The following is a 24,865-nucleotide window of genomic DNA, read 5'->3' on the forward strand; positions in this document are numbered from 1 at the left end:
CTACCTACATGTGTCAGATTGCAAAGGAAGTGAAGACTGTTAAATACTGAGAAATCGCCTTCACAAACTTAAAATGGACTTATTGTGTTGTCATTATTTTATCACTTCTTTGTTCAGATCAAAAGATCCCAGGATGCCCTCAGATGTTGTGAAGGGAAGAAAGAGGAGAATAAATGCCCGGAGTGAGCTGCAGCCCTCCCCCATCTTGTTACTGTGTTCCTTTGATAGCGTCCTCCATTGTAGGTCATTATGGAGGACAACACAGTGCGATATATACAATACAACACCACTAGATAGCACTGTTGTTAGCTCAAGCTGATTAAAATCACTGCAGTAACCTCCCGAAAAACCCACAAACACACACCCACACACACACACACACACACACACACACACACACACACACACACACACACACACACACACACACACACACACCACACCAACACACAACACCACACACCACACACCAGAGAGTAAGAAGAAGGCCTTATAACTGAGACGCAAAACACCAAGAATCTGCAGAGTTTAGTATTAGACATAAAATGCTTTTATTATTATGGTTATATAGGCAAAAAAGTCTGAGCTGACATTCTATGGCATTGATTTATAATTGTTTTTGATGTTTTTTTCAGATGCACATTATTAGAGGCAACAGGCAAAGGTTACATGTCATGCAAACTAGATAAATAACTCTTTATGTGGACCTTTGCTATAAAGTTAATCATCCACTGGCAATAATGTAGTGCTCTTAGTTAAAAAGGAAAGAGGAAAAATATACATACAGAATGTAAACAGTCAAAGAAATTGCACTTTCTTGGCTTGTTATTAAAAGCCACACTACTGAGAGAGAGCGGGAATTTAACACTGAAAAAACTAATTCACTGTCACTGATTGTCTGACCAATAAAAAAACAAAACACTCAGCTAAAAAAAGTTTGTAATTATGTAATCCTACAAAAAAACTCAAACAATCATGGTCAATTTTAAGAACAAATGACTGATATATTGGTCAGCTGTATAGTCTGTTTAAAACATGTTAGTAAAATGAAAGATTTGATTATTAAGTTGTATGTGTTATCCCAATAGTATTGTAATGTATAATACTCATTTTACACGCTACTGCTGATAAGAAGAAAACAGGTCTCTCTCTACGTACATTCACATGAAACTAAACGCCTATGGTTACTTCCACTGAGTGGATTAATCCAATGCTCCTAAAATGAGAACAATCGACTATGCAACTGTACAGAAAAATTACCTCCAATCCTCAAATATTCACAAAAGAAAACTAACAAAGAAAGTCCATATATAGTCCTTATCAGAGGAGATATTGCTTTTAAAGACTGCATGAGTTTGCTTAGGTACGTACACAAGACAACATGGCACTTCTACGGAGCATGTGGGGCAAATCAATTTTAGATTTCTCCCCCCCTCCCCCCCAAGACATTCTGATTGTCAATGCTATGAAGCAAAAACATTCCCAAAGGCAGTCTGAAGTAAACAAAAGACTTTTAACCCCCCTCTATCCCTTACCCAGGAAGCAATACTGAAAATAGTCAACAATAAACATTCCTATCATGAATATATTTTGTCCATCTTTTTTGCAGACATTGCCCAAGCTGTCTTTTTTTTCCAAAAATAACTTCTTTCTTAAACCTCATTAGAAATTCTCTTGCAGCGATGCCAAAATTCCAATCACCAAGCCCACCCCCTCTCCTGCCTATTCACTGGTACATAGCAGACACTCTTGGTAAAGTGAAGAAAAACCCAACCACTGTCTCAACAGCTTTCAACTGGTTCACTTCTCCTTGTGTCATTTCCCAAAGGTGCAATGTGACTTTGAAGCTTAACGAGTAAATTAGGGTTCAATTTTGACCTACTTAGGGCCCAGGATACATTTTTGTTCCCCCGGGCAGCTCCTGAGCTCCTCGTCTCTTGGAAACGTCAGAGCCGAAATGCTCAGTACCATACTGTATATGTCCACTTTCAGTCTCCCAACAATGTCTGTCTTTCCAAGTTTGCTTAAGGTGCCGAAGTAAGAGCAATCAAGGTGTGTGTGTGTGTGTTTGTGTGTGTGTGTGTCCACTCAGCATACGTACATACAGTCTTTAGTGTGCTTGATCATCCAGCACTAGTGCAAATTCATGTCAGCTGGTCTGTTTCTCTTCTTTCTTTCATCTGGCACAGTCTATCTCAGTTTATCTCATCCCTTGCCGCTTGGACAAAATGTGTTGCCATGGTTTCATCCTTGGTGTGATGCCCTTCAGAGCCATAGGTTCACAACACTCATCTGTCAGTGTGTGAGACGTCTCTCTCGCATTTTTCAGCCTTTATAATTTTCCATCTCTCTTCTCCTCTTTTTCTCGCTCGTTCTCCGTAGCACTACTACTGATAATAGCAGTGTTGTGACGTCAGTTCCTGTCCATCTGTCCAGTGGTGGGCCTGGTCCCTTTCTCAGAGTGGTCCCACCTACGTAAAGGCAAGATAATATCAACAAGACAATCCATATACCTTTCAGAGTCCCTTCCGTTTCTATATGTGATGCTTTTCTTACCTCTCTCTTAGCTTATTACTGCTGCAGGGTCAAAAGTAAATCATTTAGCCGTTTCCTCCTCTGTTCTCTGCCGCAGAGCTCTTCTTCCCCTCGTTTTTTTCCCTCTCCCTCTTCCTGTACTCTGTTCTTGGTTTTGGTAGGCTGTAGTGAACAAGTATGCACAACTAATTTCAAAATCAGACTTTTTTTTATTCTTATGAAAATTTGCTTGGCATTCAGATATTTGTTTTTGTATGTGGATAGTGCTTTACTCACACAGAGGCTGGCAGTGAGTGAGCTAGAGGTATCCTGACTCTGATGGTGGAGGTCACTGCTGATAACCGTCACCTCCACCCCCACTTGCTGATCTGAGGGTCAGAAGTTAAACAGTATTCTGTATGTAAGTGAAGGCATGGCAGGAGAGAATGACGTCATTTGTTTTACAGATACTGTATATCTGTAATTATGCTTATTTCCCCTTGATTCCTGTCTGCAATCAGCCAGGGAGTGTTTGATGGAAACGGTGTGGTTTTACTGCTAATGGGGAAAGTTGATGTCTGCTGGGTTTTTGGACACCAGCGTTGGATGCAAAAATGGGGGAATATTTCTGCAGGCTGAAATTCTGTGGTTGGAAAACCACTTAGTGCTGCTGAGTATGATATGGAGAGAGAAGCCAAATATGAGGATGACAGGCGTGTACACCACACAACAAACACACACACACACACACACACACACACACACACACACACACACACACACACACACACACACACACACACACACACACACACACACCACACACACACAACATAAAGTAAAGACAACACAGGACACCAGAAGAAATCTATACAGATGTTGAAATGAAAATGTATAGAGTTCAACCACATACACGTATGCATACACAAACACCTACAGAAACAAAAACTAACACACACACTTGCTTCATGGACCTGACTTGATGTGGCCGTCGTCCCCATTGGCTCCATCACAGGACAGATGTTGTGAGTCGCTGTCCTCTCCCTCTGCGTCTCTCTTCCTTTCCTTCTCTATCCTCAGTCGGATCTGTCTGTCTCTCACAAGCTCCCAGTTCCTCACGAGGAATACGTGGTGTTTCATGACAAAGCTCCTGCCGCGGCAAACAGGGAGAAACATCAGCTCCCTGACATTAGATCAGTAACAACGCACCAAGTAGTTTATCTAGACATGTGAATTGCTGATTTCTTTCCACACCTCTCGCTGCTGGTTAAAGGCTCCATGTCGAGGTGAGGAAACAAGCTGGTAATGTCACTAGAGCACTCCTCCTGTAAAAAAAAAAAGGAGGGACACGTGTAATTTTTTACACCTATTTAAGCTGCATTCTTCACAGGAATGAAACAACCTGAAGCCACATGAACTGACCGTTTGTTGAAAGGATACAGTCCTCTCCTTCAGCCGGCCTGAGTGACACAGAAAGAAACCAATTAAGACTCTGTATGACAGCATCAATCTGATCCATCAACTAAACCTGAAGATAACACATTCAAAACTGCCAACTCACAGTAACGGCGCTTCCTCTTCAGGGGGACAGCAGGCTGCCTTTGAAGCTGTGACAACACAAAATGAGAATTACATGTAGATTCATGACACTCCACAAATCTCCTTGTAACACTCTTTTATCTCCAATGATGCTTAAGCTTGACCGTCTAACTCCCTGATTCCGTGTTATGGGGCTCTACTGTACCTGATTGTTCTGCCACAGCCACATAACATCGTAAGGTAACTGGAAATTAAGCCGCTTCAGCCTCAGGTACTTCCCTGAAGGAAACAGAGGCAGTTTAGGTGAGCTAGTGAGCTATCACAGCTAGGACAAACTACAGCAGTGTTTGCATTTACTTAAATACTCACCGACATGTATGGGAGCAGGTAAAAGACTATATCCATTCTCCCCCGGAGTGTATTCCATACTCTCTCTGCACAACTGCTGGGCTTGGGAGGGCGGGCTATAAAAAGAGACACATTAAATATATACATTTTTTGTTAAAACATAATTTTTTGTTATAATAGTTTGTTTATGAATTCAGTCCACTCACTCTGCAGTTTTGTAATCATCAGAGTAAAGACCCGCCCTCAGAAACTTCTTCCTGGGAGGCCCGTCTGCTCTCTCGTCTCTTTGGATGGTTACTGGTTGAGATGGCGCCTGCACGACATCTGATTGGCTAAAACATTCGGAGGGCGTGTCACACTCGGGTTTATCCTCAGCGACACTAAAAGGAAAGCATGAAGAGAGAGAGATAGAATGATAGAGAGGAAAAAGAGAAAGAGAGAAAAGGCACTGGTTTAGCACACAGTGCTGAAAACAGTGGGTTAATATAGCAGTAATGAGTGGTTGTATTGAATTTTCAAGTCAACCACCTCCGGTACTTTATAAGACAGTTCTGAGTGTTTACCTCTGATGACACAGAGAGTCATCATGTTTTCTCTTCCGTCCTCTCTTTCTCCTGGCCTGCAGCTCCAACTCTGTCACCTGCTGCACCATGTCGCCCCGTCTATCTCTCTCTGGTCCTCTTTCTTCTTTTCTAACTCCCACTTCTCTCCCATCTCTGTTGTGTCCTGGCAAGAGGTCAGGTGATGACATGGAGGGAGCTGCAGATGAGTGCGTGGGGGAGGATACCGTAGAGGGCAGTGGGTGCTTTCTAGGCCGTCCTGGCCTTCTTTTGTTTTTCCCTGCAATACTGTCTGGCGTTGGCACACTTTTCTGCTGCCCCTGGCTTCTTGAGTCACCTTGTAAACCTGCAGTCATTGAAATGGAAAGAGGGAGGGAGGGGGTGAGGCAGAGGGAGGCAGGAGGGATGTAAGTGTCAGAGAGGAAATGAGACAGATGTGGATCAGTGATTGAGCCAGCAGGAGGTGTGAGGTGAGGCCAGTCTAGGTTGAGTCATGCGGATGGGACACAGATTATGTGAGTCACAACATTTCCTCTGACCAGTTCACTTCTTGGAAATGAATTAAGAAGTGATTTATGTACACATATTCACAGCAAAAAAACACAAGAATGAACATTGAAGAATGCATGATTTCTAATATGAACATGCACACGTATGCACTCTTGCAGACAAATTGTTTTTGCACATTCAGTTAATGTGGAATACCATTGCAAAAGGCTTAGCAGACAAAGAAATGTGTGAGTGTGCCCATGCTAGCGTGCTGCACTTCAAACCACATGGGTGTTTAGTTAGATGATGAACTGATGTCAGATGTATTCCACTTCTTTCAAAAACAGCATTTTCCCCTCACAAGCAGTTTTTGCCCCCATTCTGACCTCCGTGTTATTCCTTCATCAATCACTCCTGAGGTCATCTATCTTTTTGTTCATTTTCCACAGTCCCTGACAAGAGTGACCTCTCTTTCCTTATTGGATTTTTCCAAGTCAAATAGGCCCTGCTGGCCAGCAGTAAGAAGTAGGCTTTAAATAGCCAATCTGGTGGTTAACTAATGACTGTCTTCAATGGGTAGTCCCAGGCTGCAACAGTGTGCGGTTTGCTGCAGGCAAGGAAGATTTCAAAGATTTTCTGGAAGATTCCCATCAAGATGCTGCCTTCCTGCTCCAACACTTTAAAAATTCCAACAGAGTGGTTGCGGAGTGGTTGCGCGCACACACACACACACACACACACACACACACACACACACACCACACACACACACACACACACACACACACACACACACACACACACACACGGTTGTGGTGGTGGGGTGGTGGAGGTGTGTGTGTGTGTGTGTGTGTGTGTGGGGGGAGAAGGGGGGAGTCTAAAATTGGCTATAAAAAGAACAGAGTCTGATTTCTTCTCTTACACCCTCCAGGCTTTGATGTGTGGCTCAACAACACCTGAGAAAAAGCAATGCTTTCACTATATTGGGCAAACTATTGCTGCCACAATCTCATCTCCACATTGTGCAAATATATAATATATCTGTCATACTGTGCAAGTGATATTAGTAAAATAATATCTAATGTAATGCTAACTGGACCTCATACAGAAACACAGGCATGCCAGTGCTCCATTTATTCACACACTGAAACCATTCATGCATCCTCACCTGCTTCTCTCCTCTCTGTCCATGCTGGCTCATCTCTCCTCCATGACCTGTCTCTACTTCCAGTATTTCTACCGGCCAATCCGGCCCTCAGACCCCTTTCTCCTGTTGCCATGGTAGCGGATGTGAACAGGTTGGTGTGTGCTGGGGATGGGGATGTCCTGTACAGGGAAGACTCGTCCTCACCATCTTCGTCCTCTCCCTCTGATGCAATCAGTCTGCCTGTATGTTGCTCCCCAGAGAACCCTCTCCAGATGGGAGTTGAATTTCCAAATCCTGTCCCTCCCAGGCCCCCAAATTTTGTCCAGCTCTTGCCCATGCCGCCCCAACTTCCTCCAAATGAAGACAGGTGAGAGGAACCCAGCCCCAGTGAGGTGAGCGGTGTGTGTTTGTACCTCATTGATGAAGATGAAGATGATGATGTGGCAGCAGCAGCAGCTGAGGAGAAGGACTCATTTCCATTCTCACATAACCAAGGTGATTCTTTAGACAACCTACTCCTTATTCCTCTTGCCCCTTTCCTTCCTTTTTCTCCTTGCCCGAAAATGAACCCCAACCTTGACTTTGAACCGGCCAACCTCTCTCTCTCCATTCCATCTTCCTCCTCATCCTCGTGTAACTCCTCTTCTTCATCCATGTCTCGTTCGCAGTGCTTGTGACGTTGTTTATGTTTGTGTTTGTGTTCGCTCCTCCCACAGCCACAGGAGAGGCTGGATGTGAACCCTGAGCTAAGGTGTGGGCCTCCTCCACTGCCTCCTCCTAGATCTCCCTCAACCTCTCCACCTAAAGCTCCCTCCCTCAGCAACCTGCTCCTACGCCTGTGGAATCTGGCGGGATTGAGAAGGAAGTGGGCGTGATGGGGCTGATGGGGGGCGTACTGGTGTGGAGAGGGCAGCGGGTAGGAGCTGGGGAGGTGGTGGTAGAGTGTCGTGGCTGGGGAATAGCTGCTGTAAAATCCCATATTTTCGATGCTCTCCTGAAACTTTGATGGGCAACCACATTGCCTGCGGTCAGGCTTCCTGTTGCAATGCACAGGCTGACAGGAGTAGAAAGGCTGGGGGGAGAAGGAGGGATTAGCAGAGTAAGATGAAGGGTGAGGCGAGTAGAAGCCATTTAGATTGATCCTGAAGATGTTGGAGCGGTGAGAATGGGAGGAAGAGTGATGACGCCTTCCTCCAGCAGCATTCCCACTCCCATCAAAGCCCTGTCCCACTCCTGTCCTCGCCCAACTTCGGCGTCCAATATGGACCTCGCTGAACTGACCGACCAGATCTTCTAGTTCAGCCAGAAACTCTGGATCTTGCATGTGCAGCTGTTTCTTCTTATGTTTATTTTTCTGCCTCTTCAGTGCATTTTGCCCAAGGCAAGAGTAATATTCTGAATGAGTGCACATGTTGTGTCCTGGGCAGGTACATGGGCACAAGCAAGTACAGGAGGAGGAACAGTCATAATCCCTTCGTCTGTGCCTGTGTCTGTCTCTGTGCCGCTCCACAGTAGTTGAGTTGGAGATTGGGTTTGGGTGTCTGGGCTTGAGAGAGAGAGGTGAAGAGACAGGAGAGGGACGGTCCACAAGAGACGAGGGGTGTCTTTGACCCCCCAGAATAACTCCTGACCCCTGACCCAACCTGAGCATGCCTCGAACTCCCCTCATCTCCGCTCGCTCAGAAACACTGTTGTTATCTGTTCCAATCCCACTATCACTAGGCAGTGTCTCCTCACTGTGGGACTCACTCCTGGGTGAGGGGGTGGCCTCTTTCAGGTGGCCGGGAGAGCCAGGAGTGTGATGCAGTGGAGGGGTGGGACAGGATAGCTTACATGAAGACTGGTGAAAGGGGAAGTGATGCCTTCCCTGACATGGACAACTCTTCTTCACAAAAGGAGAGAGGGATGAGGAGGAGGGAGGACGTGGGGAGGTGCAGGAGGATGATGGGGAGGGGAGGGAGAAGGGATGAGAAAAAAGTAAGGAGGATGTTGGTTCTGTGAGGCTGCCTTCACTATAAGGGCTCTGGGCCCCACTGGAGTGGGTAAGGGATGGCGAGGGAAATGGATGAGAGGGAGGAGGCTGGGGTTGGTTAGACGAGAAGAGAGATGTTTCAGAGGGATTGATGAACAGGGACGACTGGGTGGCATTCTTAGAGTTGGAATTTAGGTTAGCTGTTTGGGCTTTAGGCTTGCGTCCTCGCCTCTTGCCCATGTAAATGGTCCCTCTCTTGCTAACATTGATCTGAGGGCCCAGCTTACTCCCAAAAGAGGACGACAGGGCTGAGAGTGTGTGTACTGTTGTAGCCTCTATTGATTTACACATTCTCAGAGAGGTCTCGCCATCTGCTGCCTGGCCTCCCCTTCCCTCCTTCCCTACATACCCAGACAGCATTACCTTGTGAAGTCTCCTCTTTTTTCTTTTCTTCATCTCATTAATTAGCCTCCTGATCTTTAGCTGCCTGTTCCCCTTTTCAGGAGGAGGAAAATATTTACGATTCAGTGCATCTCCACTCTGGTCCTCAGGGAGAGGTCGCTTGGGAGGACGGCCACGCTTCTTGGGGCTGGATTTAGACTGAGTGGCACACTGCAGTTTTGGACTTGGCTCCAGCACAGGGGTTTTCTGAACTCCGTCACACCCCAGAAGAGGCACCTCAGTTGGGATAGCATTTGGTGAAAGTTTAGGGGGAGGTTCATCTAAGTTAGAGCTGTGGGATTTGGGGCGGCCCCTTTTTCTGGCAGGGGTTATGGGGCATCTGGAAACAGGGGGGCTATGGTCTAATGTGGGGTGACTCTGCTTTGGGGATGTGGGTGTGGTTGCAGAAGAGAGAGTGTACGAGCTGCTGGTAAAGAAGCCAGAGGGAGATGGGTGTGACTCTTCAGTTTGCTGAATAGTGGCCTTGGCAGGAAGGGACGTCTTGGGGTTCTGGGAGAAACTTAGTGGAGGATTATGTTGGAAATCTGAAGGGGCTTCCTGATTTTCCGCCCTCTGAGCCCGGTGCACCAGCTTGGTCCAGCTGGGCCGCCTGGCTTTACGTTTCTTGAGCGGACGGCTGTCCTGCTCTTGGGGGCAAGAAGGGGGAGAAACAGGGGCACGGGCAGAGGGAGTGGGCGAAGAGGGAGGAGCGGAAGAAGAGGAGTGGCTTGGAGGCACAGTTGAATGTCTTGAGACATCTTGTTCTTTTGATTTACTGGTGTCACCTGTTGCTGTTGCTGGCTCAGCTTCTTTAACTGGCTTGCAACTGTCATCCATCTTGTCTATCTCATCTGGTCGGCCTGAATTCACTACTTTACAGGTTTTATTTATTTTGCCACTATCAACTGGCTCACCACTTTTATTATCCTCTGTTCTTTGTCTGTCTGGGCTAACCTTATCCCTCTTTTTCTCAGCCTTTCCTCTTTCAATCTTTAACTCATCCCTCCATGTATCATCACTCACTTGTCTTTCATCCTTTTCTTTACTATGCCTTGATTTCCCATCCTTTCCTTTCTCCTTTTTCTTCTTCTTGCCATCCTCCTTTTTGCTCTCACTCTTTGCTCTTTCAGCCTCCAATCTATCAGGCTTAGATTTTTTGTCTTTCCGTTTCTCTTTCTTTGCTTTCCTCTCTTTGTCTCTCTTTTTCTCTAGTGAGGGCTGTAGAATGGGACCATGATCTTGAGATTGGGCTGAGGAGAGCTCCACAGTGGGGGAGGACTGTGGTTTAGGGGTGACTGAAAAAGAGGAAAGAGAGTCTGGCCGACTCTGAGTTCTGAGTTCTTTGTGGGAACTGGTGGAGGCTAGAGGTCTTGTCAAGGAGTCCACGGAGGAAACAGAGGAGGAACTGCTGTGTTTTCCAATCTTGCTTTTTGATGAGGTGGAAGTGCCAAGGATGTTGGTGGAGCCTTTCCCAATAAATAGTCCTTTTTGTTTTGTTGTCTTAACCAAGCCATTATGTTTCTTGGAGGTCTTCCCTTTATTCCTGGTTTCCGATGGAGATGGGACTTGGATGAATGTGGTGGGAGGAGTAGTTGAAGCTGTCTGATCTGTTATTGGCGAGCAGGGTTTGTTTCCTGCAGAGATAGGCTGGCCATTGACAGCAGGAAGCTTCTCTTTCTTCACTTTCTCATGTGAGCCATTTGAATTTACCTCTGTCTTATCGACCAGTGCGATAGGAACCTGTGGAGTGCAAACACAAAATCTCTGTCATAGACAATGATGGCTGTAACATCCACTAGTTTGCTGTTGACAACAGCGAATGACAATGAGGAAGCGACAACAACTGTAATGCTTTTGTTTTCGTCCGCCCATTACAAAAGACAGTGAGGACAAAATGACTCAATCAGGCAGAGAAAAGAGGGCATACTGAAGAGAAGGAGAGAGTTAGGTGATGGAAACAGTAATGGGGTTGACACAGAAAGGAGAAATACAAAGGCAGAGAAACAGAGAGGAAGGGAGTGGGACAGGGAAAGAGGGGGAGTGAAAGATAAATGAGAGCAGGTAGAGAAAAGAGGGGATGTAAAAATAGAAGAGGGACAGATATATAGAGCCTTGTAGAGTCACAAAGAGAGAGAGAAAGCTGTGCTATTGGTAGCTATAAATTGCCACTAATACAGATGAGAAAGCTTGATATTTCTTGCTTGTCCTCTAATTTTGCTAGCTGCAGCTTGAGTGGCGTTTGTGCAGCTAAAGCAATAAGCTTCCCCTTGGGTGATTGTCGTAGGGACTGATGGACCAATGTCTGTAATAGCTCCAAGTAGTTGCCGTGCTGTTGTCCTATTTATAGGGCTGTTTATTTAAATGGGCTGCTTAGGATTCAGTATTGAAACAATGGCTCAGAGCTACAACACGTGTGTGCACCTTCAGTGGCTGTAACACTTTTAGTCATTTAGCTAATTTAAAATAATTGGCAGCTTACATGATGTTTATCTGTTTGTGTGTGTGTGTGTGTGTGTGTGCTTGTGTACCTTATTCCTTAACTACCTTAATAACTTACCTGTTTGGCAGACTTGGTCCCTTGGCTGGTTATGGTAGGGACTGAGGCTGTGGTGGAAGCAGTGGTAAATGTTGATGATAACGAGAGTGGCTGCGATGACGAAGATGATGATGCCGATGATAATGATGCAAGTGGTGGTGAAGCAGATGCAGATTGTTTGGATGTGCTCTGGCAAGAATCCAAGCCTGAGTGTTGATCTCTGGTTGCCTCTTCTGGAGTAGAGCTGGTTTTGATCTGCTGTCCTCTTTCTCCATCCCCCCTCAGCAGTCCCCCCCTGGCTTGTCTCTGATAGGTTCTGATGGTGGGCTTGCAGACATAGCTTTCCAAGATCTTTGGTGGTTTCTTGGTGCGTTTGGCCTGTTCAATCCGAAGTCGTACATTACCCTCAGGGCAGCCGGTCTCTCTGCCAGAGATCTGAAGTTGTTGCTGCCCTGCGCTTCCACAGCGCCCCTCGATGAGCAACTCCAGTACTGCCCCCTTGTCTCCTTCTCTATTTTTCCCTGCTCCTCTTTTCTCCTCATCCTTTACCCCTACATCTCCATTCTCCCCCTCACCCCTCCTCTTTTTCTCTGCCACTTCAGAGTCTTCAGATGCAGAGGTGGGGTCCAGAGTGGAGTTTGTGGTTGGAGGGGTTCCCCCTTTCACTCTCTGGTCCATCAGAGAAGTCAGGGGGGAGAAGCAGGATGCTGTGGGGTTTCCAGTATAACACTTTTAAATGACCCTGGTTCTAGTGATGAGCAGAATGCAGGTGTAGGTCAGGAGATTTCAAAAAGAATATCCTGTAATAGTCCAAGTACAGTTGGGCTCCTTTATCCAGCGATGGAAGGTCTCTCTGTTGTCTTTTAGGCTTGAACTGAGATGGAGTAAGTTTGAGGCAGAGACAGACAGAAAGATAGACAGGCCAGTGATTAGTCATTTCAGTGAGCTCAGATGCTGAGTAGCAGAGTAGCAGCAGTGCAGGAATTGAGGGGAAAGTCCCCTTCCTGCAGGCAGCTGTAGAGAGGTGCTAAAGTCTATGTCCACAGAGATGATCTCATCATACAGAAAACCCAGGGGGCCAATCAGTGCAACCGATTCCCAGAATGTCGGCACTAACTGGAAGAAAAACCTACTCACATTCTTCAAAAAAGGCCTCAGCTGGTTTACTCTGAAAATCCGTAAATAACGGCAGCTCTGAAAGGCAGCAAACGCTCCCTCAACACTTTCACTTAGGTTCTAATTCTCATCCACTCCACAAATCAATATATCAATCAATCAGCTCCTAACAAATTCAAACACTTGATCCAGTCTTCTCCCCTCCTCTCCCCACTGTCTTTGCGCCTTCTGTTCTCAGCTACTCCCACAAGCACTTCTCCTCCCACCCTTCCCTCTGCTGTACTTTCTTTTCTCTCTGAAACTCCCCTTTTTCATGTTTGGCAAAAAGCTTTTGCATGCATTCTCTATTAGACTCTCTCTCTCTTTTTTTCTCTCTCTCTCTCTCTTCTCTCTCTCTCTCTCTCTGTAGACCACACAGTAAAATGGTCAACTCATACACTGTATCCAAGTTAATCAGAACCATATTTCCTCCTCCACTTCGTTCTTTTCCTCTTATCCAACTTAAATCCCTCCATTCACGGCCCGACCATTCCCCTCCTCCCCTTTCAGTAGTGGTAACACAAATCCGTAGGAAAGGGTAAAACTTATTTTTGGAAAGGAGTGCAAATTCCTCCTCCTCCTCCTCCTCCTCCCATTGCTTCCTCTAAGTCAAGTAAGCTTTTCATTGACCCCATTGTAAATTGACTTTTAATGTGACATTACAGCAAGTAACACACCCCTAAAATAACATTCTCCTCACTAGAAAAAACCTTAACTCTCGCTTGTACTGCGTTCAGCCCAGTTTTTAAAATATCGAAGGGAAGCAGCATCTTCTGTCATGCTTCCTTCATTATACTCTCTCTCATTAAGGGAGATGCTCATCCATTTTCTAATAAAACACACCCTGCCGAGCATTCTTGCAGCCCTCTCCTGAACGCCTGTTATAAAACAGCTCATCAGTCTTTTACATACTGAACTGCCCCCTTATACTCACATCTCAGATAATGTTTTCATTTAAGAGCTCAGGGGGCTATCTCTCCTGCCTCTTGGTCCCTCCACACCCAAACCCTTCCATTGAATCATACTGAGCTCAAATCAACATCTGTTCCAGTAACTGCTGTTATGTAACAGTTTTGGAAAGCATTTCCGAAGCCAATCCTCCTTACAATAAAAGAAAATGAGCATAGAGATGGACAGTCGTCCACTTAAATAACTGCAGCTTCTTTACCAAGATCTCCACTCCAGAGGCTTGACCAGCATGAAGAAGAGGATACAGACACAAAGAGAAGCTAGAGTTATATGGGTTACAATATTGTCGTGCAAAGAGACTATAAGAAGAGAATAAAAGTGTCAGCTTTTCAAACTTTAAAGGACAAGCCCATTCAACATCAGTCAAAGTGCATACTAATAGCTTTATATACTCTCGGAGGTATACCTCTTAAACATAACTCAAAAATTATTTCAACATTAGACTAGAAGCTATTTCCAGTGACAGGATGATGGGTGGACTTGACACTGCCGTCAGTGTGGGCTCCTCAGCAGTGCTGAGGCGACAATTAAATCATGATAATGGCCCACTATATTTCCAGCCATCATCACCATCCCATGACGATGTTATCATCAATAACTACAACACCATTATCCTCTGCCTGACAACAGCACCAAGCACAGGAGCCTCTGGAAATTAGGGTTGTTGTGATGGTATCTTATAATACTGAACCATGAAGCCTCACTCCACTTTACATATGCAGGGAAGTTTCTCAGGTGAGTCTCTCTCTCTCTCTCTCTCTCCTCTCTCTCTCTCTCTCACACACACACACACACACACACACACACACACACACACACACACCACACACCACACTTTCTCCTAGTTATTACAAGTGTGTTGTCGTACATTGTGTACCAAGGTCGCAGCTGCGTAGGTTGACTGATGTTGCTACTGTAGATACAGTATGGGCAGTGGGGGTGTTATTGCCGCACTGGAACAACCTGGTTTGGGCTACTGTGGACGTCAACAGGGGCTTCCTTCTCCATTATGACTTTGCGCACCTCTGAAAACCACTAGCCGCCTGATTCTGTCGCACTTACAAATCATACACACATACACGTGTTGTTGTTGTCGTCACTCCTATCTCCATAATGAAATATAGAACACAATTACGCGTCCTAAAACATACACAAATAAAAACTCAACATGGGAGTGGGGTTACGTAGCGTCAAAATGTACTTGCTAGTGGTGTTTGTGATGTGGCTTTAGTCCCCGAGCTACCTTTTTTCTCCTATCTGTCCTCTGCCAGCCGCTCTGCTAGTGTCAGCAACATGGAAATAAGAAATATCGCATGCACGAAGAACAGAGAGAGAAAAATACTCGGCAACAAGGTATAAAATTAGCGCAACGCGGATGCACAAGGTTCTCAGTAACCTACAGTGCTGTGAACTCGCTGATGATGACAGGCCTGCACACATTAATACAGACTGCCATGAAAATCTGTAATAAGGCTACGTAGGCTACTTACCCGAGAGCGCGTCCCGGAGCCAACTGCGTTTAGGCAGGAGGTTAAGGTGTTGCTGTCCTGCTCTCCCCTTCACACCAACAGCAATCGGGAGCTTTTTGGTGCATTAGATGTTGCTGTGATTACATAGCTAAGGCCAGCGGAGGTTAAAACATCACCTAAAACCGAGTTTCAGTCTCATCGGAGCGCGGAGCCTACTGTGCAACAACATTGGCGCGGGTGTTTTCATAATCATACAGTCGACAGATTTTCGTCGGCGCGTCTCCGCAGCTAGGTGGCGGACTGGTAACACTGGATCTTATTTTGCCCACTTCTCTCGGAGAAAGTTATCGCTCCCAGCCAGTAATAATGTTTCAGATTGTGCTCATACAAGCTGTTAACGTGTCAGGACGATGGGCCTGACGGGCTGCTGCAGCGTGTGTGCGAGGTTACAGGCTGTGACAGTGCAGAGGGGTTGGTGGATGTGCGGGAATGCAATTGCGTGGCCATTTTCATGGCCAGGGGAGAGGAGGAGATAAAACGTCGAACACAGCACAGGATCTCATTGCGGTTCATAATAGGCGATTGGGGAGGGTTATTTAGACGCTTAATAAAATGGCGACGACTTGTCTAAAGTAGCCTGCTGGTAGGATTTTGGGGAGCAGCTAAAAAGTTGTGCCGCTGTAATGGGATTCAGTTTACTCTAGTGGGAGAGGAAAAAAGGGCAGGCTGCGCTGAGAACACTTAATAAAAAGTTAATGTGAGAGCTGTTTATCATGCATCAGTTAATATTGATCCAAAACTACAAACAATGAATGTTTTCCCAGTTCATGCAGTGGGAATAAGATATAGCATAGCCTACAACAAAACGTGTGTATATATATATATATATATACAACGATAATAAAATAATAAGAAATTACATTATTATTGTTTATTATTTGTTGTTAATGTTAGTAGCCCAATGCAGTAGTAGTGAGTAACACCCATCTTTAGTGTATTGTCTATGAAGGGTGTGGGGTCCCATGACAAAGATGACCTTTCGAACTGGCCCTCTGCTCCTGTTCAATGAGCATTGTGTACTAACCTCCAAATACTGCTGGCAAGTGCACATGACAGAATACTCGTGAATTTCAACGACCCAGTAAACAACCAGTATTCTACCACTTAGGGTTTGCTGTATGTACAATATTTTTTGGTACTTAAACCTACAAATAAAGTTTTTAAAACTAGATTTAGGGTCTCTTTTACAAGACAGAGCCTCGTGATGAGGTAATGATGCATGACTTGTCATTAAGGTGCTGCAGTGGTGCATATTCCAGAATTTGGAGAGAAAATTTATAATTAATTAAATTACTACAAATGACATATATTGAACCTAAGGTCAGGGCAACAGGGGCTGTTGCCCACTTGGTATTCTGTCTTTGCCTAGATACATGGCCCCATTAACTCTTTAGGGGGTCCCAGGGAAAACATTTTGTGCCCCTATGGCTCACCCCAGACCCTCACGTCCCACCTCTTGTGCTTTGTGTGTATACGCCCTGTCAACAGTGTAAATCAGTTTGAAGTATTTTGATTAAACAACATGAAAAATGGGAGCACAGTATACACCACTTTTGTGACACAACGCAAAAAACATTATACCTTAAGAATGAAAGGCTCTGCACACTGAGGTACAAAAAGTCAAGCTTTATGCTGTGAAAGTGAAGAAGACTGAAGCTATTATACTTTAATGATGCATTTTCCAAAACTAATTTGCAATTAATGGAATTACACATAAACAATTGACATACAGTAAACCTGGGCCTTTTGGAGGGACATATTGGGGTCTGAGGCTCTTTGTTAATCCAACATGGATATACAGCTCATGTACAGTACATTATTTAAAAACTATTTCCGTTTGGCTATATTTCTATTTCTGGTCAATGTTATAATAAAAAAACATTGGATCGTTTTACAAGAAAAAGTGAAATGCAAAGAGGTCACCATCCGCATAAAACGTGCAGAATGCAATTAATAAAATGTAGAAAAAGTCATTTTCAAATAGGAAAATTAAAATGAGCAAATTGAGGCTCAAGAAAATAGAAAAAAGTGTCTTGAAAGCAACTATGTAGTCTATGTACAGTGGAGTTATTAGTTAGCAGTTAAAAGCTGGAAGTGGAACAAGGAGTTTGACGTATCAAACAATATGGGACATAAAAATGAGGAACAAAATGAGGCTATTAACTTTTTTTAAATATAAAACAGAGTAAGTGTCGTAAAGCAGCTCTGGGAATTATGTAAGTAGCCTAGGCCTCCGAATACATTTGTGCAGGTTTCTTTTTCATCAGTGCTTGCAACTTGTATTACAATCTCCCTAGAGCCACTGCATATCTATTGGTTAACTGAGATGATATAGGCCTAATTGAAAATACTGTACTTGGTTTAAAATCATAGATAGTTAAATAAATTAAAGAAGACTAAAGTAGGATACAAAGGTGGGTAAAATCTCCCATGAATCATGTCAAGAGTAATTGTATTGCTTCAAAAGAGCACTGCCCTGCTCTAAACACTAACAATTATGCATGGGACACATCCACAATGTGTTTACAGCTGTCTAACGTCTAAATGCATTCATTTTTACAGGTGAAATGTGTCAAAGTCTGACAAACTCCATTTTCTTCAGTTGTTGTCGCCTGCCTCGCGCCGTCTCATTGGCTAAAATGAATTACGACAGTGTTACGTCACTTCCGGTTTAAAGCTGCATGATGGCGGTGTCCATGAAAGCGCTGGCACATTGACTTCGCTTGAGTTGTGCAGTTCACCCTCTCCATAAACTCCTCCGGGAGTCATTTGTCAGTAGATGACCTTAAGCGAAACCATCGTCATTGAATATTTAATGAACTGTCTTGCAGGTAAACAGCTTACTTCCGCTCAAATACCTCCGCATTGCTAATATTGCATGCAACGTTACATTAGCAAGCTACGTGCTTGCTGGGGAACACAGCTAGCTGTTAGCTAATTGTGTAAGCAAGGTTACACAGGGACACGGATGTGTTTTTACACATTAGCTAACGTTACTAGCTTCATTGGCACTTACGACTTCTGAAAGATTCTGAAACTTAAATTCATGCCATCCTCTATGTTTTAGATCATGGCGCTCTACAGACTGTCCTTCAGACTACGGCAAACGGTAAGATCACTGTTGGAGAATTTGCAGATCCATTACCTGGACAGTATATCAAGATTATTCTTTTTTTTTTAGTGTGTGCATTACATGGTCCCAACATTTGCAGTATGTGGGCATTGGCATTAGATTACTTTACATGCCATACCAGTAAACTTACACAAACATGAATTACTGACGTTGTTTATATTGTTAATTACAGCATATACTTCCTAATAAACTACCTTGTAGGTTTAGTTATTATGACACTCGTTTAAAAAAAGTGTTTTGAAAGAAAACTAAACAAAAAAATCGGAACAGACCGTCAATATTGAACATGTACAATTCAAAGCAATGCTGTATGTCACCCTGACCAAAGCCCGGAGGTATCTATGTGCTCATTTAAGAGTCAGCATCCAACCTTAGGATGTAGACACTCGCTGCTTTCATTCAGTCCCAGAGGACAGAAAGCATCACCTGTGTGATGTTCTGTTCAGCACATTATTCGAGTAAATCCTATCCTGTAAATGCCTGCCAGATATCCAAGTATGGTCAACATGACAGATTAATGTAGATTACAGTTCATGTTTACATACGAGCTGTTAGACTTGAAGGCTTTCCACCAGTGTAATACATGGTTGTACTGTATAATTAATATGTTAGGTTTATATCTGATGCTGTGTGTTTTGACACACATAAGTGTTCCATTTTGATTTTTTTGCCTCTGTATGTATTATAAATACTGCATTGTAAGCCAGTGTGGGCCAGGCACCGTTGGAAGTTTGTAAACACTTGAATAAAAGTATTCACTCTATTAAACTTTTGCAGGTAACACATGTAAGGTCCCTTCATACTAGTGGATGTGGGCAGCAGCAGGAGGCTGTGGCTGTGGAGTCAGAACCTGAGCCCTTCTCAGTTTTCAGAGCACAGGAGAATGATCCGGTAAGCAAATCAGACTTAACCGGTGCAAATGTCGTCATTGTGCCAACAGGCAGGGGGAAAACACGGCACAAGTGCCCAGTTGCAGCAGATTTGTATTTGTTGCAGTAAGTGTCTGTACATGTGTATGATTTCAGCTGGTGAGCTCCCTGATTGTCTCTTTCCAGGCATGTCAGTCAGAGAAATGTATGGGACAGTATTACACCTTGCCCTCTGCACACATCCGCACTCTGTTCCCTCACAGCCTCCCTTGGCGCTATCAACAACAGGTATATGCTTATGTCAATGACTTCATACACATTATTTTAAACATACTAGCTCAAAGATATTTTTTTTGTGATTTGATCTATTTTTTGATAACATGTACCATGACAACAAATTGTCATGTACGGTTTTTAGGTGAAGACGTTTAATGAAGCCTGTATGATGGTGAGGCAGCCAGCTCTGGAGGTCATATCTTACCTGAAGAAAGCCGACTACAGCAAGCCTTCTCTGCGATATTTATTCTGTATCCCTTAAAACACATTCTCACATTCACAGTCAAACACACTGTTCTTCTCTTGATGCTTCTGAATAGACATGTTGTTAACCTTATCAAGTTGTTCAGATGGGTTGAAGGGCAGCGGGAAGACAATGTCTCTCTGTCACACAGTCCACTTCTGCTACACACAAGGATGGCTGGTGCTGCATGTTCCTGATGGTGAGACAAACTCAAATCACACACACCAAGTGGCTGACTGTTACCACTGTACAGAACGTGAACTTCTGTGTTTTTTTATGTTGCAGCTCACCTCTGGGTAAAAAACTGTAAAGAGTTGCTGCCCTCATCTTATAACACCTCTCGCTTTGATCAGCCATTACAAGCCACTGAATGGTTACGCAGCTTCAGAATCACCAATGAGCACTTCCTTTCAAAGGTAAGGATTTTTCTGTAGTGTGCCTTTTTTTTTATAAAAATATAATTTTATGGGCTGCAATTTTTCAATGTGAATTTTATGGCTCTTGAGTGTACATAGTCAAAACAAAGCCTTGTGGAGTATTACAAAATGTTTCACCATATTAACAAGCATGTAGGCATTTATAGACCATTAATGGGCCTTGACTGCGTCTTCACAGCGGTTTAGGGCACATGCTGATATACATAAAACAATTAAACAGCTTCTTGACACCACCTGGATTTACCAAGACGCACAGTGTCTTTTCATGGTGCAATAGCAATATAACAGCTTGATATGGTTTGAAATGTATTATTTGAGGGATGCATTTTAATGTACTGTATTGAGGATGGAGCATCCTAAAGGGGTACTTTGAATTCAGCTTTGTGTCACCTTTGTGTGGCAGTGTGTTGATGAACCGTGTTTAGCTTTCCTCTGTGGCGCCAGGGCACAGAGCTCCCAGTGGAGCGTTTTTAGCTTTGTGTGAAAAAACACTGGACATCTGGTGCATGAATTAAAATGAGGACCAGGCCCGTATAAACATGGTCTACTGTTTCTTTTCCAGATAAAGACAAAGCAGCGCTATGTGTGGACAAAGAGAGAGTTCACTGAGGAGGGAAGTCCACTAGGAGAGCTGGTGGATCAGGTGAGTTTTCTCCCCTTTCATTTGTATTCATTGGAGATGTGGTTTATCTCGCCGTCTGAGACATTTTCATCATTTTGTTGTATTTTTTATCTGTTTCCCACTCATTCCTTTTTCTGCTCTACCGATTTCCCCACAGGGGATCATTAAAGTTTCATCTTCCACCTTGTCTTTGCTTAGCGGTGATCATTAGCCAATGAACTGAGCACGGGGATGGATCAGCATGATATCTTTGTACAACGCTCACTGACAAAGGCGGAAAAAAGCAGTAGATTTATGTTCAGCCTGTACATTTTTCACCTCTTCCAATCAGTCATTATTGCTCTGTATCATTTGCTGCATAATAAGGAAACCGCTGAGACAAGCGCTGCCCTATTCACAAACTAATTTTAGTCACCACTGGCGTTACTGTGAGCTTGTTGTACACTGTAATTAGATCTGATATTAATAACCAGCCTTCTGACAGCACATTATTAGACAAAAAAATCAAATCAGTTTCAAACCTCCTGCTAAAGGGAATCTGCATCAGACTGTTGGATGTTTACAGGATTAATACTAAAGAAATGGGGCATGAAATTACTGTTTGCTCTGACACTTAGTTGCTCAGATTTTGACCCACAAAATGAAATGCGGCGTTACTATTTTAAATCAAAGCAGCAGAACCAGAGATATTGTCTTCTTTTACTCCACACATCTAAATCTGGCACCTACATTACCCAGAATGTAGTCTCACTTTGCCAGACCTTTCTCCACAGCACTGGGGTGGAAGCTCTGGCCCTTCCACACAACATTCCTCGATAGGAGAAAAACGTGCTCTGGTCTATTGGCATTTATTTAAACCAATTGCAATCGTCTTGGGCAGTGCTAAGCTCTGGACGCAGTGAGCGTGTCTCTTCAAAATGTTCTTGGGAAGGAAGTTGTTCTGGGGGAACATTTGCACCACGCAAAAGGAAACGCCACATGTAATATTAAATGAAGTTACCTGTTCACGCAATAACCTGAGCTATATAAATTAGCTAGATACATGGTTAAACACAGTTTTGCTCTTACCAGTGTATCCCCGCCAATCAGTCCCAAAACATCCCAGTTAGAGAGTAAATATATTCTTTGTAAATCTTTACAATCATTCCTCAAGCGAACCAAGCAGGCCTGCATTGTTGTGTGATCCAAATTCTCAGTTTAAAAGTTAACTCAAAGAAAACGGAAAGTAAGGGACATCTGGCGGCACGGGAACTATCCTGTAAATGAATGGTCATCAATATAGACTACCCACAATGCAACTCCACCGCCAACAGTTCTGTTGGTGATTTGGGTGTGTTATGCACGTGGCAGCAAATGAATGAGCTGCTATATATTATACAGCCTTTTTCAAAAGACCTGTAAACGGACCTGGATGTGTAAAATCGATAGAGATGACCTTTAATCGCTTATGATTTCCCTTCATAAGATGTTGTCATCAGGCATCTGATGGTGCTTCTTTTACCGTAGGGTATAGCTCGTGTGAAGAGCAGCAGTGATGTGGTGGGGGCGGTGATGAAGGAGCTGAGGCTGCAGAGTGGGCAGCCAGAGTCCGACTTCCGCCTGGCTGTGGCTGTAGATGGTGTCAACGCCCTGTGGGGAAGATCAACCATCAAGAAGGAGGATAAGAGTGCTGTGAGGAAACGCATTCACAATCATGTCACGCCTCATATTTGTCTTAAAGCTTCGCTTTCAGTTTCCACTGACGTCCTACATGTCTCTCTTTCTTACTGTTATTAGGTGGATGTGGAGGAGCTCACTTTGGTTCATAACCTGAAGAAGCTGATGACGAACGACTGGGTGAGAAGAACGCACTAAAGGCGATGACCACAGTTGCATGAGACTGTTCTATTTCAGTTTTTGTTACCATTCACATCTACTCTTTGTCTTAGACTGGAGGCGCCATCATCACCACTCTGTCTCAGACGGGGTCTCTCTACACTTCAAAATCTGCCTATCTTCCACAAGAGCTGCTGGGAGAGGTCAGAGATTATTTTATTGTACTTGTGATTATTATTTACTTCTCCTTTCAAACTACAATATGTAGTAGGGAAATTTCAAACCTGGCCTCGAGACTGCATCACTCCCTTCCTCAGGACTCATGTGCTGAAGTTGTTTTTTCAGATTTAAGTAAATTGATAAATACAAGATATAATTTGTTGGTGCCTTGTGGCGAGAATCTCAACCTTTTTTCTTTGAGCAACAAAACAGCCAGTAAATGCAGTTGTATTGCCAGTGTACAGATTACTTGTGACGGTCGTCAACGAAGCGTTGCTAAACAGAATCCTAATCATCATTGAATCCTCAAATGTCAGTTCTGTCACCATCCCATCTACCTTGTTCATTTCGTTCTACGCTAAAGCTGAACCCGTTTGCAGCGTTCTACCAGTGGTTGTGTTGTTGCAGTGGGCTGTAATATTATTTATAGCGGTTGTATAAATCCAATGTCTGCCTGTCATTAGATCAATTTCCTAATGGACCAGTAATTCCATCATTGTCACCAACCTCTTCCATTTATAATGGACAAGTTTGAACTGTAAAAGTAGGCTCATATAAAATTAATGTCTCACCATATAATGTTTTTTTTATGCTAATCATTTAGACTTTTGGTTTGTACCACTGACCATGAGACTTAAAAACAATGTACTAAAATAGGCATTATACTTCTCTCAGTGCATTTAAATTATACAATCATAAATATATCGATTTGTTTGAATATTATAACATGGCCTGCATTGCATTAGATATGAAGATATGCATGTCTGTATTTTGCGATTAATATGCGAGCTAGTAATTTATCTAAATCCACATCCTGGCAACACATCACTCCGGTCCTAAAACAGCTTCACTGGCTTCCCATCTCTCACCGGATCACATACAAGATCCTGGTCCTCACCTACAAAGCCATCCACCACCTTGCCCCGTCATACCTCACTGTCCTGCTCTCCCCCTACCAACCTTCACGGGCCCTCAGATCCACCACAGCCGGTCTCCTCTATGTCCCCAAGTCAAAGCTCCGCAATTTGGGGACCGAGCCTTTTCCAGGGCAGCTCCAAGGCTGTGGAACTCCCTCCCCCATGAGATCCGCATCTCAGAGTCCCTCACCATTTTTCAGTCCTGTCTGAAGACCCATCTTTTCGGTTCTGCCTATCCTTATTTTTTTTTTTTTTTTTTTTTTTTTTTTTAAACAAACACTGTCTCTACCCTGTTAAGCGACTTTGAGCTCGGGAAAAGCGCTATACAAATTCAATTTATTATTATTATTATTATAATGGTGTATACGTGTTTGATATCTGAACATGCTGTTTAAAGACAGTTTTGATGTGCAGCATGTTGACTTCCTGTCTGTGTTTTGCTTATCAGAGGGGGTTTGACAGCATGGACCCGTTCATCCCGGTGTCGGTGCCCAACTACAGCGAGAAGGAATTTGAGAGCTGTTACCTCTACTTTATGGACCGCCAATGGCTGCAGCATCCACAAAGTGAGTGATGACACTGGATGAAATTTCTTTTTTTTTTTTTTTTTTTTAAAGGCATTCAAGCGATGCTGTTTTAGTAACCTTAAATTATTATTTTTCCCTCCTCAGGTCGAACGGAGGAAGGAAAGAAAGAACTCATCTTTTTAAGCAACAGAAATCCATCAATGTTGGACAGAATTTGTGCCTCCTATGAAGTTAGAAGAAGATACATACGTCCCACACATACAAATATCTGTCCTATAAATACATAAATATACAAATGTCCATAATATCTGTAAATTATGATGCATGTGTGTTAGTACTTTGATAATAAAATGTTAAAGTAAAAACAAAACTTTTGTCTGTGTTTTTAGATAATTATTCTACATCAGTTCTAATCACTGTAAAGAACTTATTTGTTTTAAACCCATATTTGACAGGTGCCATGTTGTAGTTTATTTATTCATCCTTCATGTATCCTGGATGGTCCCTCTGAGATAGATGTCTTCCTCCAGGGACAGCAGCACAAGCTATTTCACATAATAAAAAAAGAAAATCACTCTACACCACTACCATAGTATACGAAGAGAGT

At 43.7% G+C, this 24,865-nt stretch overlaps 2 protein-coding genes across 6 annotated transcripts; one reads left to right on the forward strand and one right to left on the reverse strand.

Moving 5' to 3' along the window:
- Positions 1 to 529: 529 nt before the first annotated feature.
- On the reverse strand, positions 530 to 15,748 carry LOC116691354 (histone-lysine N-methyltransferase ASH1L). 5 transcript variants are annotated; one of them, XM_032518912.1, is made up of 14 exons: positions 15,161 to 15,743; positions 11,568 to 12,420; positions 6,619 to 10,750; positions 4,965 to 5,307; positions 4,608 to 4,781; positions 4,423 to 4,517; positions 4,259 to 4,332; positions 4,076 to 4,121; positions 3,937 to 3,974; positions 3,769 to 3,839; positions 3,489 to 3,664; positions 2,812 to 2,903; positions 2,557 to 2,697; positions 530 to 2,489 (listed from the first exon to the last, which is right to left on the reverse strand). In XM_032518912.1, exons 2-13 carry the CDS (start codon positions 12,222 to 12,224, stop codon positions 2,572 to 2,574), a joined length of 6,024 nt encoding a protein of 2,007 aa, XP_032374803.1. In that variant the 5' UTR covers positions 12,225 to 12,420; positions 15,161 to 15,743; the 3' UTR covers positions 530 to 2,489; positions 2,557 to 2,571. The 5 variants fall into 5 exon arrangements, 3 of the variants coding, with proteins under 3 accessions (XP_032374803.1, XP_032374802.1, XP_032374804.1); XM_032518911.1 differs by having other exon boundaries at positions 530 to 2,471; positions 15,161 to 15,742; XR_004332466.1 differs by lacking the exon at positions 530 to 2,489 and having other exon boundaries at positions 2,655 to 2,697; positions 3,476 to 3,664; positions 15,161 to 15,744.
- A 2,080-nt stretch (positions 15,749 to 17,828) lies between these two features.
- dap3 (death associated protein 3) lies at positions 17,829 to 24,628 on the forward strand. The gene is made up of 13 exons (XM_032518927.1): positions 17,829 to 18,030; positions 18,267 to 18,308; positions 19,110 to 19,223; positions 19,388 to 19,489; positions 19,620 to 19,728; positions 19,828 to 19,920; positions 20,007 to 20,137; positions 20,721 to 20,801; positions 22,287 to 22,451; positions 22,557 to 22,616; positions 22,709 to 22,798; positions 24,180 to 24,297; positions 24,403 to 24,628. Exons 2-13 carry the CDS (start codon positions 18,270 to 18,272, stop codon positions 24,543 to 24,545), a joined length of 1,245 nt encoding a protein of 414 aa, XP_032374818.1. The 5' UTR covers positions 17,829 to 18,030; positions 18,267 to 18,269; the 3' UTR covers positions 24,546 to 24,628.
- The last annotated feature ends 237 nt before the right edge of the window (positions 24,629 to 24,865 follow it).

This window comes from Etheostoma spectabile, chromosome 6 (assembly GCF_008692095.1).
Source record: "Etheostoma spectabile isolate EspeVRDwgs_2016 chromosome 6, UIUC_Espe_1.0, whole genome shotgun sequence".
Taxonomy (NCBI): Eukaryota; Metazoa; Chordata; class Actinopteri; order Perciformes; family Percidae; genus Etheostoma; species Etheostoma spectabile.